Source organism: Glycine soja, chromosome 17 (assembly GCF_004193775.1).
Source record: "Glycine soja cultivar W05 chromosome 17, ASM419377v2, whole genome shotgun sequence".
Taxonomy (NCBI): Eukaryota; Viridiplantae; Streptophyta; class Magnoliopsida; order Fabales; family Fabaceae; genus Glycine; species Glycine soja.
Genome location: NC_041018.1, coordinates 24,003,625 through 24,021,961, shown reverse-complemented (window position 1 = coordinate 24,021,961; position 18,337 = coordinate 24,003,625). Strand labels below are relative to the sequence as shown.

The window sequence follows — 18,337 nt, the reverse complement described above, 5'->3', positions numbered from 1 at the left end:
CAACAAGTATTTCATCGAGTGAAGGACATCATAACTATGATTTTGTACACAACATACTTATGTCATAACATTTTGTATTATGTGGTTCATTAATATTGGTCTTTCCTTGCCTTTCACCTTTCAGATGGGTCAATAACCTGAGGGCATAGCTGAATTATGACATCATAACAAATTGTCTATGCCCTTGGTATGAGTTTAAAAGTTCATTAACAAAAATTGTTTCCTTGTATGTCATTCATTGCAAATTCACTTTAACATTAATGAGAAACTCGGAAAAATTTTGTATTGGAAACTTAAAAACCTTTATATTTCATGGAATACTTTCCATCTTTGAATCCTTAACAAATGTCCCAAGGGAATTTGTTACTCGTTAGATTTGCCATGTCATGGTTTTGTACATCATGTGCTTTTGTTTTCAGAAGTTGAAAAAGTGGTAGGCTAGGCAAAAAATCATTACTTGTCATCATGATTGCTTTCTTCTGTTAAATGAAAAATATTGTGCCTACCTCGTGAAAGGTATAAATATTAATCTTATTATTCTAAAATATATATCTGATTGGGTATAATTTTAAGGTTCACTTGTTCTTTGTTTGTAATATGGAAATTGCAGTCTTAAGATTGATGGACCTGGAAACTATGTCATGGAAGCCTTCTCAAAGCCTCAAGGCATGTTTTTTTTATTATTATTGTTTTGTGTTACTATAAGTGATATTTTTTTATAATTAAAATGTTATTATGCATGACGTTAATGTGCGAAGGGTATTTGTATCCTCTGGACTATATTATACTACATTGAAGTATTGGCTTAATGCACTTAAGATGCATAAACCTGCACCCACAAAGGGTAAAATTTCTTAAAAATTTTAAATTGAGGGCCTTTTTTTTGTCTTAGGTTGATTTTGTTCATATAAATATTGTAACAGAACCTTGCAAAGGATGAGTTTGAAAGCAATTTCATTTCAGATGTAGTATCTCCTGGTGAAATTTGATGACATAGGTGCTCTTGAAGATGTGAAAAAGGCACTTAATGAACTTGTTATTCTTGTAATGAGAAGGCTAGAGCTTTTCTCTCATGGAAATTTGTTGTGGGTAATGATTGTTTGTTTCTCGTATGCATTCTCACTGTATCCAAATTTATTTTGTTCTCTTCCTTACATGTGTGCGTAACTAATTTGAAAAAACTTTTTCCAACTCTGTTAAGGAATTTTACTTTTTGGTCCTCCTGGCACTGGGAAAACCCTTCTAGCCAAGGCACTTGCAACTGAAGTGGTGCAAATTTTATCAGCATAATTGGTTCGACCCTTACTTCAAAGGTAATTTTTATTGTTGGACATTTTTCTCTTTTAGTTCATAATGTTGTTGCAACACCCAAATTGGGTGGTTAGTCTATGCAAATTTTGTTTGCATCTAAATTGTAACATATGCATGATATCCTTGATCCCCCAAAAAATGATATCAATCAAATATTATACACAACTTCAACCTATATCTCATAAACTGATGTAGCTCCATATAGAGCTTGTAAGCATTGGATCTTCTTCATCAATAGAGCCCTTTGCTTCTTGAAGATCAATGACAACGGAATGGAAAAGAAGGAAAGGTGATTGGAGATGCCACTTCAAGGAGAAGATGAGTCAAGAACAAGCTCACCACCATAGGAAGCCATGGATACAAGCTTGAAGGTAGAAGAAGATGAGTAGAAAGAGAGGGAGAGGGGGGGGGCACGAAATCTATACCTCAAATAAGGTCTGAACTTTGAAGTTTAATTTCTCAAATGATCAAAGTTGAAAAATGCACACACACGGCCTTTATTTATAGCCTAAGTGTCACACAAAATTGGAGGGGAATTTGAATTTCTATTCAAATTTCACTTGAATTTGAATTTTGGAGCCAAATTTGGAGCCAAAATTTCACCAATTATGTTTAGTGAATTTCAGCTATGATTCAGCTCACTAAATCTAAGATCAAGTCCAAGATTCTCCACCAAGTGTGCTTAGGTGTCATGAGGCATGTAAAGTATGAAGGACATGCACAAAGTATGACTATATGATGTAGCAATGAGGTGTAGCAAGCAAATGCTCACCTCCCCCTTAGGCTGGTCCAAAATTTAATTGGATTGGGCTTCTCCCAATTCAATTAAATTTCTCTCCCAACACACACATCAAATAGTGCACTTAATGTATGTGAAATTACAAAACTATCTCTAATACAAAAACTAGTCTAGGTGCCCTAAAATACAAGGGCTGAAAAATCCTATAGTACTAGGGTACCCTCCCTACATTATGGAGCCCTAAATACAAGGCCCAAAAATAATGAAACCCTAATCTAATATGTACAAAGATAAGTGGGCTCATACTTAGCTCATTGGTCCAAAATCTATCCTAAGACTCATAAGAATCCTAGGACATTCTCCTGTATCTCTGGCCTAATCTTCTTGGAGTCTTCTATCCGATGCCCTTGGGGGGTAGAATTGCATCATAAACTCTCAACAATTTGTATTAATCCTACTATATATCTCTCCTTAAAAAGAAAAAAAAAAGACCTTAGAGGGTAGTTTTGGACTTCCAAATGGATTTATCAAGTAAACATTTAAAGATTAAGCTAGACAATAGGCTAATTACAAACTTAAACAAAGAACTTGCAAGAAAACACACCAACAGAATCTGAAGTGCAAGTACTTCAATCTGGATTGGAGGATAGCTAAATAGAATTAAGTAAAAACATATGGCTTTATAATTCACTATTTTTTCTAAAATCAAGATTCTTTGAAGTTTTTTTGCCCATTTATTTTTCTTATATAAAATGTTTCAGTCGTTTAAAGGTGTATTAGTTTCTTCTTATATATGTTTGTCATTTTGCTTTTTAAAACATTCATGGTATACTTGAAAAATAATGTATTTTATTTTCGGTACATTGGAATTTGCAATCTTTTCAATATATATTAGTTTTTTCTTTTGCATGTGATATCTTATATAAGTTGTTCATGTATAAGAAAAATTGCAGTCTAAGAAGTTCAATAACATCGACTGAACCTTTAATGACTAACCATGTCTCTTCTCTGTGACAAGTCTCTGCTATTGAATTGGTTAGTTGAAATGGAAATAGAACTCAAATCTATTCATGTAGAACTCATTCCTAATGTTCTACATTTTTATTATATATATTCTCTACTAATTGTGTTGCTAATTTGAGGATTTTATATTGTTTTTTATGTGCAGGTTAAATTAATAGTTTGTATGTGATATAATAGGTGCAACATAAAGAAATAAAAAAAATACATATTTTAAGACAATTTTAGGACGGAATTATCTTAAAATGGTCCTCATTCTGCATGTGATAACTTTGACCAAGATTTTAATTGTCTTAGATTTTTTAATTACTTCAGAGAGAGTTGCTGTTAAGTCTTAACCATCATTTTTAATATTAATATTATTTTATAACTTATATTTTATGAGGATATCCGAAAAAAGAAAAAAAAATAACCATAATATGATACCGATCAAATTATTCAATCAAAGCTTGCATAGCTAGGGTTCAACAATTTACCCAAAAGGATAATTTCATATTTTATTTAGTTTCATACAGTATAAAAACTATTAATAGTATTTAAAAAAATAAGTTGATAAAATCAAAATATTTAAACATTAAATATTACTCATCCAAATATTTTAAAGAAAAATCTATTTTAAAAAATTGACAGAAGTAAGTGGGAGAACACACACACACACAGATATATATATATATATATATATATATATATATATATATATATATATATATATATATATATATATATATAAACTTTAAATTAAAAAAAAAACCTACCGCTAACTGTACCCAAAAGTCTAAAAAGTTGGTTTTTGAATAATATATAATGTATTTTACACAGAAAGTACATTTCTGTCAAACTCTAAAGAAATCTATTGCCAGCATTTCTTTCTTTTATTACATTTTGTGCTACTTTTTGTGTAACTGTTCTTGTTTTTGTTTAGTTTGTCTGTTATTTAACGTTAAAATCAGCAAACACAACAGAATTGGGACCCAGTTAGCATGTGGATATTGTTATGTTACATTTCCGGTAGTTGAAGTTTCCTCCTTCAAGGCAAGATCTGGTCCCTCTCTCTCTCTCTCTTCTTCTCTTGTTGTGGGCCTCAACTTGATCTATTACTCTGCCACACCAAGTAAGTGTACCTTTGAATTTGATTTGCAGGATTCTGGGATTCTCATGCAAAGGTCTCGGAATGTTTTTCCCACTTCATTTGGGTCCTCATTCTCTTGCACTTTGTCCATTTTTGTTGTTGTTGTTTGGCCTTCAAAATTGGAAGTTTTGTACTGTGTTTCATAGTTTCCTTTCTTTCTCCTTTTTGGATTATATACTATATTATGGATTCTTCTCCAGTTGTCCATTGCATACTAAATTTGCATTTTTCAAATGATCATATCTGGGTTCTTCTTCATTTGACAACAGCATACCAAATTTACATTTTTATTTTTATTTTTGTTAGTTTTCTATTAAGAGGAGATTTAGAAACAGGTTCTTATCCATTTGTTCTCACCACATTAACAAACTTGATGAAAGCCTTTTACTTTTCTTTGTTGGGTGGCGTTTTTTGCTATTTAGTTTCAGTTTCTTGTTCTTTTCAGTTATTACTGATTATTTTTTTTAATCAGACACGCTAGTCGTAGATCTGTTTCCAGAGCTTGAAGTTACGGTTGAATCTTTGTTGACGTTTCCATGGCAGTTTCCTGTCCCCCATTCTATGCATGAATTGTGTTTTCTTTAACGGTTTGCTTGGAATTCAAAGCACATTCATAGAAATGAGGTTTTTAACCGTGTTATTAAGATCTAATTTGTCTTTCCTTTGTTATCAAAGGAACAGAAATTGCAAATGGGGAAAAAAGGAAGTTGGTTTTCTGCAGTGAAGAAAGTTTTCAGTTCAGATTCCAAAAAAGACAAGGTTTAATTTAATTATTATGAGCATTGAAAAAGGAAACAGAATTAGCATTACTAGCAGTACATTTTTTAACACACTTTTCTTATATACTCTCTATGGTATCAAGAGAAATCTAAAGGTTTTGGTATAGTTGTTTTTTGGGCTAATAGTTGAATGCTTACTTTCCAATATAAAAGTACCAAATCCTTAATTTTCAAGAGTACTGCAGAATTTGTCTAAATTTTGTTGGAAACTATAAAATCACCAGTGAAGGTTATTAAATACGAAGTAAGATCCACGATTTTTTATTCTCAATAAATTTTAGGATTAAATTGTGTTAGAAAGTGTGCTGCTAGTATTTCTCAATTTTTTTTTTATTGATTTTCATGAACAGTTTCTGACTCAAACGACCCTTTTATTTTTGTGCATTAAAAGAAAAAACAGAAAAGCGACAAGTCAAAGAAAGCAAGCAGTGACAAGGATGCAGAAGCAGCTGTTGTTCTTCCACCAATAGAAGATGCCAAATTAATTGAGGCAGAGAAGGAACAGAGCAAACATGCTGCTTCTTTGGCTTTTGCCACTGCTGTTGCTGCAGAGGCTGCTGTTGCCGCTGCTCAGGCTGCTGCCGAGGTTGTTCGTCTCACAAGTATGCCACATTACACTGGAAGGACTAAGGAAGAAATTGCAGCCATCAAGGTTCAGACTGCATTCCGTGGATATATGGTATTGACTTCTTTTACTTTTTATTTGAACTTTGGTGTATACACAAAGTCACAAATGGTTCTATATTGCAGTTCGCATCTGCAATTGCAACCGCAATGTAGAGGTTTTTGGACTTGTTGCAAGTGCATTGCAACTGCAATTGCGTCTGCATCAGCCGCATCTCCCCGTAATTTCCCATAATATCAAGAATTATAACGAAAGTGCAACCTTAATTTAGAACCATGCAGTCACAAGCTACCGTTTAAAATAAAAAAAAGAAAAAATCTCACCCACCTTTTGGACAAAGTTTGTTCATCCTATGTTATATAAGGTAGTTGAAGCTGGCAGTTTACAGATTTGCAACATGAGTGTCCTTTCTTTTCGTGGCAAAAGAGAGAATGAAACTGGTTATATTATATACCATAAATGTCTACATCTCTTCTTCACGGTTTTTATTGATTAAGCTAATGTTATTGATATGACAGAGATAGCAGCAGAAATAGAAGCATATCAATTTTGTCTTACATACTTTTCAACAAGTACTTATAATAGAAGAAATTAAGAAATAAAATTAAATAAGCTTCTTTTGTATGTTAAAACTAATTTATACATCGCTCTTTTGAAGAAGTTAAATGAAAGAATTTCTGTAAAAATTGAAGTACGTAATTTGGATTTAACGGGAGAAACTCATTCATTTTATCTTTTTTCTTCTCCTATAAGTATTTATTGAGAGGTTCATTGAAACAGGCCATAGTGTACTATATTCAGCTATCTACCTTACAAGAGGTTATACCTAATAATACCGTATAATGGCAACGATGCGTTCAATAGTAATTACATAAAAAAAAGAGGGAAATTGAGAAGTTACCATAAATTACAATTATGTCAAATAGTGCAGTAATATGGTTATATTATGCTAAAAGTAGTAACAGGCTCAGCAGGATTTTCCATGGAGAGAAAGTTCCATGGATTTGGAGAAATTTTACATTTGTTGTATTCATTTTCAGATGATATTAAATTGTTTCATTTTCCTTTTGTACAACTAGATTTAATTGCATGGTTATCAACCAAAACTTTTTGTTGATACGATGTGAAGATGCATGCTATAATTATATTCAAAGGTGTAAAACTTTTTTCGAAACAGCTTCTTTCATTGGGAATAGATTTTGTGTCTAAACTAAAGTTGCTTTATGTGGCATATATAGTGAATGGTTCTTGTTTTGGTACTTGTAGGCAAGAAGGGCATTGCGTGCGTTGAGAGGATTGGTGAGGTTGAAAACATTAGTACAAGGGCAATCTGTTAAACGGCAAGCTGCTAGCACCCTACGAAGCATGCAAACTCTAGCAAGATTACAGTCTCAGATTCGTGAAAGGAGAATTAGAATGTCCGAAGAGAACCAAGCTCTTCAGCGCCAACTACATCAGAAACATGAAAAAGAACTTGAGAAGTTGCGTGCTGCTGTAAGAATTCTGTGCATATTTTCCTCTTCAGTTATGACTTATGAAAGTATGTTAAGAACCAGTGTGATTGATGTGCTCTCTAGAAGGCCTTTGTTTAATTGCTCAAGATTCGTGAATTCGATTTTCTTTAATGAACTAATCTTAATGTTTTCTTGGGTTGATTAAGATGTAAATATGCTGATTCTCTAATCATTGGCAGGTGATTGTAGGAAAAATTTCTCAGGAAAAGCATGATCTAGAGTAGTTTTTAATTTACTTCTGCCAATGACTTGTTCCGTGGTTTTAATCTGTTTTTTGGATAAGAATGTGTAATTTTTCATCTGAAAACAAGAGCTTGACATGAAAGATATGTGATGATGAGTGCTTCTCTTTAAATATGTATTGAAATGGAAAGTGCTTTTCCAACAGGTTGGAGAAGAATGGGATGATAGCTCGCAGTCAAAGGAGCAAATTGAAGCAAAATTGTTGCACAGGCAAGAAGCTGCTTTGAGAAGAGAGAGAGCTTTGGCCTATTCATTCTCACATCAGGTGGCAAGCAAGACTACCTCATTCATTTTTTTTCTGTTTTGGCTTTTAGTGGATCAGAAAAAATAAATCCATTTTCACATTCCATTCTCACATTAAGTCGCTTGATCGGTTCGCTAATTAGTCACAAAATAGCCGAAGAAACATAACAATACAACATTTGTTTGTGTATGAAAATTGTAGAACAAAAATAAAGTTAAACTAGGTAAGATTTATCAGTTTTTTTCTTAAAAAAAGTGCATTATGAATCAGATTAATTAAAAAAAGTTATGGAAAGACCATTTTTCGAGTGATTATACAGATATGCTATAGGAAATTACCGTGGTACAGTTCTATAATATTACACTGCTTATTAATGCATTTCTTAAGGACCTATCTGCAATTCCAGATAAAAGATATCCAATTAATTAAAACCAATTCATATAAGAATGCTATTGCACCTTACATTCTCTGGCATGCTGATCTTATAAAATAGTCATTTGATTTAAGGTTGTTTGCTTACTTAGTGACAACTGACAATATTAGTATGGCTTTGGATGCAGCTTTATATGTGTGCTTATAAATCTGTTTGGATGCTTTTGATTGACTTACAAATCTTGATCAACAGAACTCTTGTTTTTTCATTATGTATAGCTAAGAACTAATTACTTTCTGAAACAGCAAACATGGAAGGGCTCTTCAAAGTCATTAAATCCAACATTTATGGATCCAAACAATCCCCAATGGGGGTGGAGTTGGCTAGAGAGATGGATGGCTACTAGGCCATGGGATGGCCATAGCACTGTGGTGGATCACAATGACCATGCATCTGTGAAGAGTGCAGCGAGCCGTGCCGTGTCTGTAGGGCAAATCACCAAATTGTACTCTCTCCAAGATAAAAAACCTTCCCCTTTTGGCTCAAAAGCAAGAAGACCTGCCCCTCAAAGTTCCCATTCAAAGGCACCATCTACTAATGGAAAAGCAAGGCCATCAAGCTCAACAAAGGGTAGTAGTGTTTGGGGTGGAGATGAGGACTCAAGAAGCATGTTTAGTGTTCAGTCGGAGCGCTACCGCCGACACAGCATTGCAGGATCCTCAGTGAGAGATGATGATAGCCTTGCAAGCACACCTGCCATTCCAAGTTACATGGCAGCCACAAGCTCAGCAAAGGCCAGGTCCAAAATCATAAGGCATTCACCTGAAAAAAAAGGTGGTGGTGGTTCTGTTTCTGCAAGGAAGCGACTTTCTTTCTCACCCTCTTCTGCTGCTAATTCAAGAAGGCATTCTGATCCTCCTAAGGTGGAAATGGTTTACAATAAGGATGCTGCTGCGGCTACAGTAAGCAATGGAAGGGGAAGGTAGTGTGCTGGGGATGTCATTGCCACTTCAGCAATTCTTGTAGGAGCACAATATCTATGGATCTATTTGGATAAACTTCTCCATAATCACTTATAAATGAAGAAAAACAAAAGTAATATAGTCAATTAAATTTCTTTCGTAAGTTAAACTCAACTCGTGCACTTCGACTTTTATATAACTTCACTCATCTAACTTTTCCACAGATTGAGGTAGGTTGATTTTAACTTTAGAAAGCTGTTTGATTCAATTTGCTTTTTTATTTTTCTTCTTCTTTTATAAGTGTTTTTGGAGAAGTTTATTCAAATAACACCTATTAGCACAACCAATTAAAAGACTCAAGATAACATTAAAATAACTTCAGCACAAATTATATTTTAATGCATCTTAAGCTTTTGATTAGTTGTGTCTATAGAGACTGTCTCATGCGAGAACTACTCTTTTGGCCCCAAGTCTCTTAGAACTATGAATGAAGATTTTGATAGTTGCTTTGGTCCTCTTCTTCAGCTCCCCTCTTGATGGTGCCTTCAGGAGTGAGATACAAAACAAAATTGGCTTATTCAGTTTGTTCATATAAAAAAAAATAGTTATTTTCGTAAATCTTTGTCAAACATCTTTTACATTTCTTCTTAACAAACTGTCTAGGTAGATTGGTTTTTAGGAGTGACCCTAGTTTGTTTTATGACAAATTATTTTTTTGGTTTAGTTTACTGCAACCCTTGTCGGGTAGTATGCTATTTATATTTTTTTAATTGTAAATTAATTTCTGGATTATTGGTTTTGATTTTGACTATATTAGTTACATTCTTGAAATGATGTCCGGAGAAGAAGCAAAAACTAGGAAACTGGATACGGGATATATATATATATATATATATATATATATATATATATATATATATATATATATATATATATATATATATATATATATATATATATATATATATATATTACCTGGGACATTTGCATATAATACAAATATCCCTCTATCTGGAATCGTTAATCGTGTGGAAATATTACACATCAATTAATTGGTGGAATTGTGTAACTAGGAGGTCATAATCTTGAGATTTTTGTTCACTCATCTCTTCTATAAGGTGTGGACTTATTGCATGAGACTAATTCTAATTTGATACTCTTCTTATTTGAGATGTGCGGAAAGCGTCGCAACCAAATAATACATGTTATGTTATAAACGTGCATTGCTTCGAGAGTAGCTGAGCTCAAATCTTTTAATTTTGGTTTCAAATTGTATAAGATTAATTTGGTTTGGTTTAAATTTAATATTAAATTCAAAGCGAATCACATATAATTACCATGAAAACCCTTACAAAATATATTAGATTAAAACAATCCAGGATAAATATTCATTTTCATTCTTTAATTTATCATACATTGATAGTTAGGTTCACGGATGTAAAAAAGTGTGATAAATTTATTCTACGGTTAACTAAAAAAACCTATGTGACACATCGGATAATGATGTAACAACTAACGGTTGACACGTGATTGTCACATGTCATTTATGTGACTGACATGTGTCAAGAAATTGACTTTTTAATTGGTATCTAAACTTAAAAATTTGTTATCATTTTAGTTCACAAACTTAATTACTTATTGACGTTTTAGTCTCTAAACTTAACACATATTGTCATTTTAATTCCTGAAAACACTTTTAAATTTTTAATTAAATACCAAGATCTTTCATCTCTAATGTAATTGTCCTATGACAATGACTATAAGCGATCCAATTTGAGTCCGATACATGTCTATATATCAGGATAATAAAAGAAATTCAATTAAGTGTTATGTCACATTAAATTATTAGCAATAACATATACATTTATTATCAAATTTATATGTAGTGTAAGATTTAATTAAAAATTACTTACGAGAAGAAGTACAATTAAATTTAAGGACTAAAATATTAATAAATGATTAGATTTAGGAATTAAAATAATAATAAATTGTTGAGTTAAAAATCAAATTCAAAAGTCACTACTTTGACCGCTCACAATCAAATAAATGAAATGTCATAATCACATGAATTAAAAATTTATCGCAAAATTTTAATTTTTATCTTTTGAATCTAACTCTCAGCACCTAAGAAATTGAAGGATGAAATCCAGCATTTACCATTTTTTATCGAGCTTTTGCTCTCTTTGCACTGCTCAAGTCTTTACGATTTAAGTGATATGTTGATGTCGGAAGTTTGATCATTCGCTATACCACACCTCCATGAGGTGTCTCCAATGTAACCATGAAAATTTAATGTAAAATAAAAAGTTGCTTGTACGAGTGGTTTGACACTTGATCCTTTAACCAAGGTTGGGATTTGATCCTGGCTTGGGATTGAAGTCGCGTCCGGAAGTATCTTTTTATTCCAAAATAGGCTGACCCATATGCCTCTTAGTTACACAAAAAAAAAAAAAAAAAAGTAAATAATGAACTTTGAAATATTTGGTATATAGAGATCAACGATAAAACTGTCCCAATGAGCGAGAGAAAATACTTACCTTTGTATGCATCTGAAAACGATTGCAATGCACTAGTTTTCACAGGATGAAAAAAAAAATACACAGTTATCTAATGATTCGGCTAAAAAATTACTGCATACCCTGTTGTGTTGTACATGTTTGTGCCTTAGTGGAATTATTTGCTCTTTTACCCTTTGGCAATTGTCAGCATTTTTTTTTGGTTGGGTATTGATGTTAAATACGGTTGAGGTTGTGGCAGATGGTGTCATTATTAATTCCTAGTCACTGTAGCATAAAATAATTGAGCAAGCATATATGGTCGTTTATGTAATGATATGCGCAATAATAATGCCCCTCCCCCCCTCCCTTCTCTTGTAATAAAATTCATTTTGGAAGAATAAATACATAATTAAAGCTTATGCTTCATTTATTTCTTATGGTTCACAAAAGTAGGCTATTCCTATTTTCAAACTTGTTATAGTCTTTTGTAAAATGTGGAAAAGGTATCATTTATTCAATGGTATTAGTGCTGGACTCTTGATAAACTTGACTAGTTGCAGTTGGAATGTGCTGAACTAAACATCATAATTAGTATGAAGAATGTTAATTACAATTTCATTCCTCGTTTAGTTGTCTTTAATTTCGAATTTATCTGTTAACAAACTGCTATGTACATCAGGCGACACCATTTCTTGCTGGCCTTGCTGTAGCTGCTGCAGCACTTGCTAGCAAGTATGGCATCCAAGCTTGGCAAGCATTCAAGACACAACCCCCAAAACCCAGATTGCGCAAGTTCTGCGATGGTGGTTTCCAACCTACAATGACAAGGAGAGAAGCAGCTCTAATATTAGGCGTCAGGTAACGTTGATATTTGATTTCTCATAGGTGTTTTGAACTAAAACAATTTATCAAATTGTATTTATTATTTATGGGTGGAAAGTGACTCTTGAAGTTAAATGATCAAGTATATGGTGTTTATGTTGATGCATTGTTGGACGTAGTTATGTTAATTTGTCAAGTCATATCTTTAAATTGGATTACTACTTTCTCCCTTAAGTTTTGCTGATTGATCATATATTCTTACACTAATGAAATCTTATATCCATTTTAAATTCATTTACTTTCCCTAATGAAGGAGTGGAGACGATTAAAAGTGAGTAAGAGAGTGTTAATGCAGAACAATAAAAAATTGATGGAGTGAAAATATAAATGAGGTATAGTTTTAACAAAAAGATCAAGTTTGTCAACTTAATTTTGTTTTTTACTATCATCAATGTTATTTCTAACTTGTGCGCTAACCCTAAAATGACAGTTATTCAGGATTGGAAGTGGTATGTTTGATGTTTGATTATTCTTGATGGAAAAAACAATGAATTTTGGATCTTCATATTTTATGAAATTTGTATGTTTGAATGTCGCAATCATTATATCTTTCTATATAGAGAAGAAGTTACATTGGTTCAACAAGTGTATTGGTTTTAAAATAGTGAGGAAGAAAACCAAAGTTTAACTACTAGTAACTGATCTATGAACACCCAAAAAGTCATTATTCTGTAGAGATATGCATAACCAATTCTTCCTAGATGATGAATCCCCAATGCATAATGCATCTAGGGTAAACCAAGGAATTTTGGATCTTCCTTCTTGGGGATAAGACAACTTGAGTGTCTCTACATCCAGAGAGGTGATGAGAATCCTAAAACTGTCTAAATACAGGGACCTATGATCAGGAGTAGGACCAAACAGTCAGTGGATATCCTCTAACAAATGGTAGCAGACATACTTAACAAGGTCCAAGTGAAGAAGGATGAAGGCCCAGAGGCAGAGGCACTACTTAGACATGGCAACGGGGAGGAGCAGGGAGGGGTATTGTCTCCCCAGTCCCCGACCCCGACTTCCCAACATATACTCGTACCTGTCTCCGATACCCGACGGGTTAAAATTTGTTACCCATCATCGTGCCCATCGGGTGTCGGGTATCCCCGTTCCCGTCCCGTCCCCAGTTTAGATTTGTAAAAAAAAAATTGTAAAAAAGTTATATTGAAAATCTGATTTAAAAAAAATGATTCTTACACATTTATTTTGAATTACTTGTATTTGCAGAGCATTTGTCTACAAAAATCATCAAGAAAAGAATCTTAAATTATGTAAAAATTATAAAAAATTAACAAGTAATTAATAAAATTTTAATAATTTTATCATCGAGGCGGGTACGGGAATGGGTATGGGACGGGGAGTGACATCGTTGTCCCCGACCCCAATTAAAAAAGTCGGGTAATTCCCGAACCCGCACCCGGTCAACTCGGGTATTCCCCGTCAAAATCGGGACGGGTTTGGGCGGATACCCACGGGTACAAGTTTCATTGTCATGCCTAGCACTACTAAAAATATTAATCGTTGCTGAAAGCCCAAACTAATTTGAAGGCCCATGTCAAATATGTTCTATTTTTTATTTATAATTTTTTCGTTGTAATTTTGGCCCAAATTGATTTGAAGGCCTATGTCTATTTCTATTTTTTTTTCATTCAAATACACTATATGTATGGATTTCATTTTCAATAGAAGCACTTTTGGCATTTGATAAAATTTTGTGAGAACTTCCCTCTGGGTTCCTCGCTGAACCAATCTCGGGCTTATCAAGATAATCCTTATGGTGTCTACCCTGACTTATCTTCCCTCTCTGGAAGTGGCGTTATCCAAAACTTTGTAACTTGTATCAAGCGATCCGCTCCTAGTAAGGATCACATCAAGAGGTCACATGCAAAATCCTATTAGCATATGCATCCTCCAACTATATAGGATTGTCGCTTCTTTGAACACTCACAAAAATTCAGCAAGATCATTTAAGTTATGTTTTTCTACTTAAATAAATAAATTGAACTTTGTAACATTCAATGACTCTTGATATTGATCCCCTCCTTTTCTGAGGGCAAAAGTAAACATGCTTCTACCTTCATCCTATAAATATATTACTAGGCCTTGTACTTTTGCTCCTCCAAGACTGGAATGTTGATCTTGTCTTTGTCGTGAAGCTTTTCTAAATTTATGTTGTTCCATGATTCATCAGGGAAAATGCAACTGCTGACAAGGTGAAGGAAGCACATAGAAGGGTTATGGTTGCAAACCATCTGGGTGGAAGTCTTGCTTCCAAAATAAACAAAGCCAAAAAGGTTATGGTTGGGAAGGGAAAGGGAAGTGGATCTGCATTTTAACATTTGTTGCAATGTCTTAATTCTGGGCATTACTTGAGTTTTATACATCCTCATGAAATATGTAACACCATTCGTTACAATAACAATCTGTAATAAAATATAAAAAAAATAATATAAAATCTCAAAATTATAGTAGTCTGAAAATATCTTAATAAAATAAGTCAAATAAGTAAGACTTTATAAAAACAAAATATTATCCTCAAAACATGCACATCTAAACTAAATGAATACTAAAAATATAACGAAAGTAGTCGCATCCAAGGTCTTATTCTGAAGTAATAACCAAGCTAAAATAAATATAACTAAGAAAACTATGTCTTTAAGTCTCCTCAAACTTAGGAATCTTTTCCTTGTACTCTGAAAACAACACTTATAATGAGATGATAATCCCAGTGTTGTCCTCAGTTGGTACGATAATCCAAAAAATACATTCCAATAAAAATCATATTAAAACAATCACAATTCATGACATTCTAAATAAATAAAATATTTAAATAAACGACAACATATCATCGCATCCAAATAAATATAACAGACACAACTTAGTGATTCCCAGAATCACAAGACTCAATTCTTTAATTCCTAGAACCAGTGTAAATCTCAAATTCTTCAAAGGGTCTATGAGTTTATATTTCATGTAATGGCGTCACAGTGTCTTTCTCATCATAGATGGATATATCTAGAATCTCTTTCTCATCCCAGATGAGGTACCTATAAATAAATATCATTCTCATCCCAGGTGGAGATATCTAACATTATAATCTCATAATAAAATGTACATCATCATCCATCATTAGAAGGTGATGATTAACTCACAAAATTACAAAAATGCCATTCTAAAAAAAACTACCAATAAATTTTTTAATTTTGTGCATCCAATAATAATTTTCAAAATCACACCGTAACAATAATAGAATCAACTAATAATATGAAACCACATATATAACAACAATTATATACGTAATATAATAACTAAGACATATAATATTTACAATGGCTAGAGCATGACCCATATACGTACCAATTGGTCATGATCCTAAAGGTTAAATTATATATTCATTAATTCAATGATAAAACCCTTTAGTTAATGTCAACATATATATATATATATATATATATATATATATATATATATATATCGTAAAATAACAATCTTCCAACATTTAAGGCATATAATCATTCACTTATTCATTCAGTTAATAGCATAGAACATGTGATCACATCATGAGAAACGAAACCCCTCAATCAATTACAAGAAAACATGCAAGAATCAAGAATTCTCAAATTTTTAGGTTTCTAACATTCAAAGCTAAACACTCAATTAAATCATCCAATTCGCATCAGGGCATCAATTGACCCGTCAAACATAAACAATTCATAGTTATCATTGTACAAGCAAAATTAAAATGCATAAAAATGCCCAAAAATTAACTCTAATTTGATCCTCTAAGGATTCCTACACATGTTCACTCTAACCCTAATTGTGATAAACTCATCTCTTGTGTGTAGCCCAGTAGCGATAGTGGCGTCTAGCGGTTCTCTAAGATTCCTCAAGTTTTTCCTCTAGTTGCTCTACTAGAGTTTCCAAGCGTTAAAAAGAAGGAGAATGAATTGAAGCCTTAATTTCATTGTCTCCGTGCGAGGGGAATTTCCCTCTCTACAAGCATTATTTAGCAAATCCCAATGGTGGGAATATGAAAAATGAGTTCCGACGAAGTTGTTGTCCAAAATTTAGAACGATCTAACAGTTAACGAGTCTGTGATTGTAGTTTTACTAGGACGTGTTTGAGTGTATGCGTGAAAAATAGATGATTTTGGAAGAGGAAGAAGGAGAACGAATTTGGGAGCAAGAGAGAGTATATAAACATATACTAAATGTAAAAATTAACCTAATATGTCTCTATTTATAGCTAGGGTACTTTGGACCTATTATTTACTCTATTTTTATTTTATTTTATTATTTTATAAAAAGAAACTCTATTTTACTATTTCATTAAATAAATAACCAATTAAAACATTTCTTTATTTTCTAAAATATCATTTTACTCTATTTATTTTCTAATACTATGAAACCCTTATTTTAATTAACAAAAATTATTTTCTCCCATTTATTTAATTTCTAAAAAATTCTATTAATTTTTAAATAAAATTCTTTTTATTTATTTTACAAAAAATAAGATGTTACATTATCAAGTTCATCTCACTCACCTCACACCAACATAAAAGGGATCTACACTTCCTCCCATAAATTATTTTTGGGATGTTACAAAATACATACCATAGTAACTCTGTTTTGAGGAATTCATTTAATTTCTAAATATTGTGGCCTGCCGGTGATTTCTTTCCCCTTGTATGTGCATTGCAAATTCAGACTTCTCAAAGCTGCTAGATATTTAGTTCCTGTCAAATATTGCAATAATGAGTGGTAATGAAATACTATGTATGGTCCATGGCAGAAGTGTGTTGTACTGTTTTTCTTCTTTATTGTTAGTATAACTTAACCTTACCCTTTGTATACTTGTATTATGCCTTGGTAACTGGTTTATTAGTCATGGTTTGGAATTTGGAAGCATTCTCTTTGCATATGCAAGACTAAGATTGCGTACAATGATCCTTTTCTATACCTTCGCATAATCAGGAGTCTTCTAACACTAGAGTGTGTTAGTTTACTGTTAAATATGTTAACCTACATTACAATTATTTTTATGACTGGTGATTGATAACTGGTGGTAAGATTAAAGAAAAGGCAAGGGAGAAAAGATATGGATTTTTGGCATGGGTCCTGTTTTGGAAACTTCTCTACAGGCACATGTAGAAGAAAGGAAATGAAATAATTCAAGAAGTTAAAGTTTATTAAACTTATCTCAAAAGTTATAATGAACTTAAGCACCTTAACTCTTTTAAAGGCTCTCATTTAATTTCTTTATAAGATGGGTTCTATAAGTTGATAAAGTTTGATTCATTTCCCTTTTTAAATTAATTTTTTTTAAAGTGTTTGGTAAGAAGTTTATCTAAACTGACTCATTGTCTTAAGAGTCAAAAGTCCTGTGAGGCATTTTATTATTGATGCATATCTGACATTGAGATCTAAAATTATATTACTCAAGAGTTTGTTTGTCCGGTAATCCTCTTTTGAATTTCTTTCATAAATTTCGCTTTAGATTATTCATTGAACAACTTGATTATTTGGGGATCAACGAATCGCTACTTTGTTATATTCGTATGATGTTCCTTGAATATTTTTTGACTTGTTAGTACTTTTTCAACCCTATACTTACTTACATTATTGTTGTGTGCTTAATTTGTTAAACACATTTTTTATAATATTTGGAAATAACATTTCGTATTCTCAGAAATAATATTCTCGAGAATAAAAAAATTGTTCATCAAACAAACACTCCCATAAAAAATCCAACTATGTGATAATTATCCTTTATAAAAATATTAATTACGTTTAAAAGATAATTTACAAATTATTTAAATATAAATATTTTACACATACATAAAGACATGCCACATAAGTAAATCATTTAATATAATATCTTTCTTTCCATCATAGGAAACAAATGCATACTCAACTCTGTTTTATTTTTTTTTGGTATTGGAAGGGGCCAAAGGTCCATAGAAGAAACTCGGAAGCTATTTACATGAGGGAAAGAAATTCCCACAGCATCACTAAAGAGCAACT

At 32.4% G+C, this 18,337-nt stretch overlaps 2 protein-coding genes across 6 annotated transcripts; both read left to right on the top strand.

Annotated features, from left to right (window-relative positions):
- Positions 1-4,033: 4,033 nt before the first annotated feature.
- Positions 4,034-9,662, top strand: LOC114392273 (protein IQ-DOMAIN 1-like). 5 transcript variants are annotated; one of them, XM_028353335.1, is made up of 6 exons: positions 4,034-4,181; positions 4,875-4,958; positions 5,370-5,657; positions 6,870-7,097; positions 7,506-7,625; positions 8,283-9,662. In XM_028353335.1, the coding sequence occupies exons 2-6, from the start codon at positions 4,890-4,892 to the stop codon at positions 8,961-8,963; spliced, it is 1,386 nt and encodes a 461-aa protein (XP_028209136.1). In that variant the 5' UTR covers positions 4,034-4,181; positions 4,875-4,889; the 3' UTR covers positions 8,964-9,662. The 5 variants fall into 5 exon arrangements, with proteins under 5 accessions (XP_028209136.1, XP_028209140.1, XP_028209137.1 ...); XM_028353339.1 differs by having other exon boundaries at positions 4,038-4,181; positions 4,881-4,958; XM_028353336.1 differs by having other exon boundaries at positions 4,038-4,233; positions 4,881-4,958.
- Positions 9,663-11,929: 2,267 nt separating this feature from the next.
- On the top strand, positions 11,930-14,649 carry LOC114391581 (mitochondrial import inner membrane translocase subunit TIM14-1-like). The gene is made up of 3 exons (XM_028352572.1): positions 11,930-12,004; positions 12,117-12,295; positions 14,505-14,649. The coding sequence occupies exons 1-3, from the start codon at positions 11,930-11,932 to the stop codon at positions 14,647-14,649; spliced, it is 399 nt and encodes a 132-aa protein (XP_028208373.1).
- The last annotated feature ends 3,688 nt before the right edge of the window (positions 14,650-18,337 follow it).

What these genes read in the sequence shown, in the direction of transcription:
- LOC114392273 (XM_028353335.1), top strand. Translation starts at nt 4,890, where the DNA reads ATGGGGAAAAAAGGAAGTTGGTTTTCTGCAGTGAAGAAAGTTTTCAGT. An exon ending in CAGATTCCAAAAAAGACAAG is followed by an intron (nt 4,959 to 5,369) that starts GTTTAATTTAAT and finishes GTGCATTAAAAG; the next exon opens with AAAAAACAGAAAAGCGACAA. An exon ending in CTGCATTCCGTGGATATATG is followed by an intron (nt 5,658 to 6,869) that starts GTATTGACTTCT and finishes TGGTACTTGTAG; the next exon opens with GCAAGAAGGGCATTGCGTGC.
- LOC114391581 (XM_028352572.1), top strand. Translation starts at nt 11,930, where the DNA reads ATGTGGAAAAGGTATCATTTATTCAATGGTATTAGTGCTGGACTCTTG. An exon ending in TGACTAGTTGCAGTTGGAAT is followed by an intron (nt 12,005 to 12,116) that starts GTGCTGAACTAA and finishes TATGTACATCAG; the next exon opens with GCGACACCATTTCTTGCTGG. An exon ending in GCTCTAATATTAGGCGTCAG is followed by an intron (nt 12,296 to 14,504) that starts GTAACGTTGATA and finishes ATGATTCATCAG; the next exon opens with GGAAAATGCAACTGCTGACA.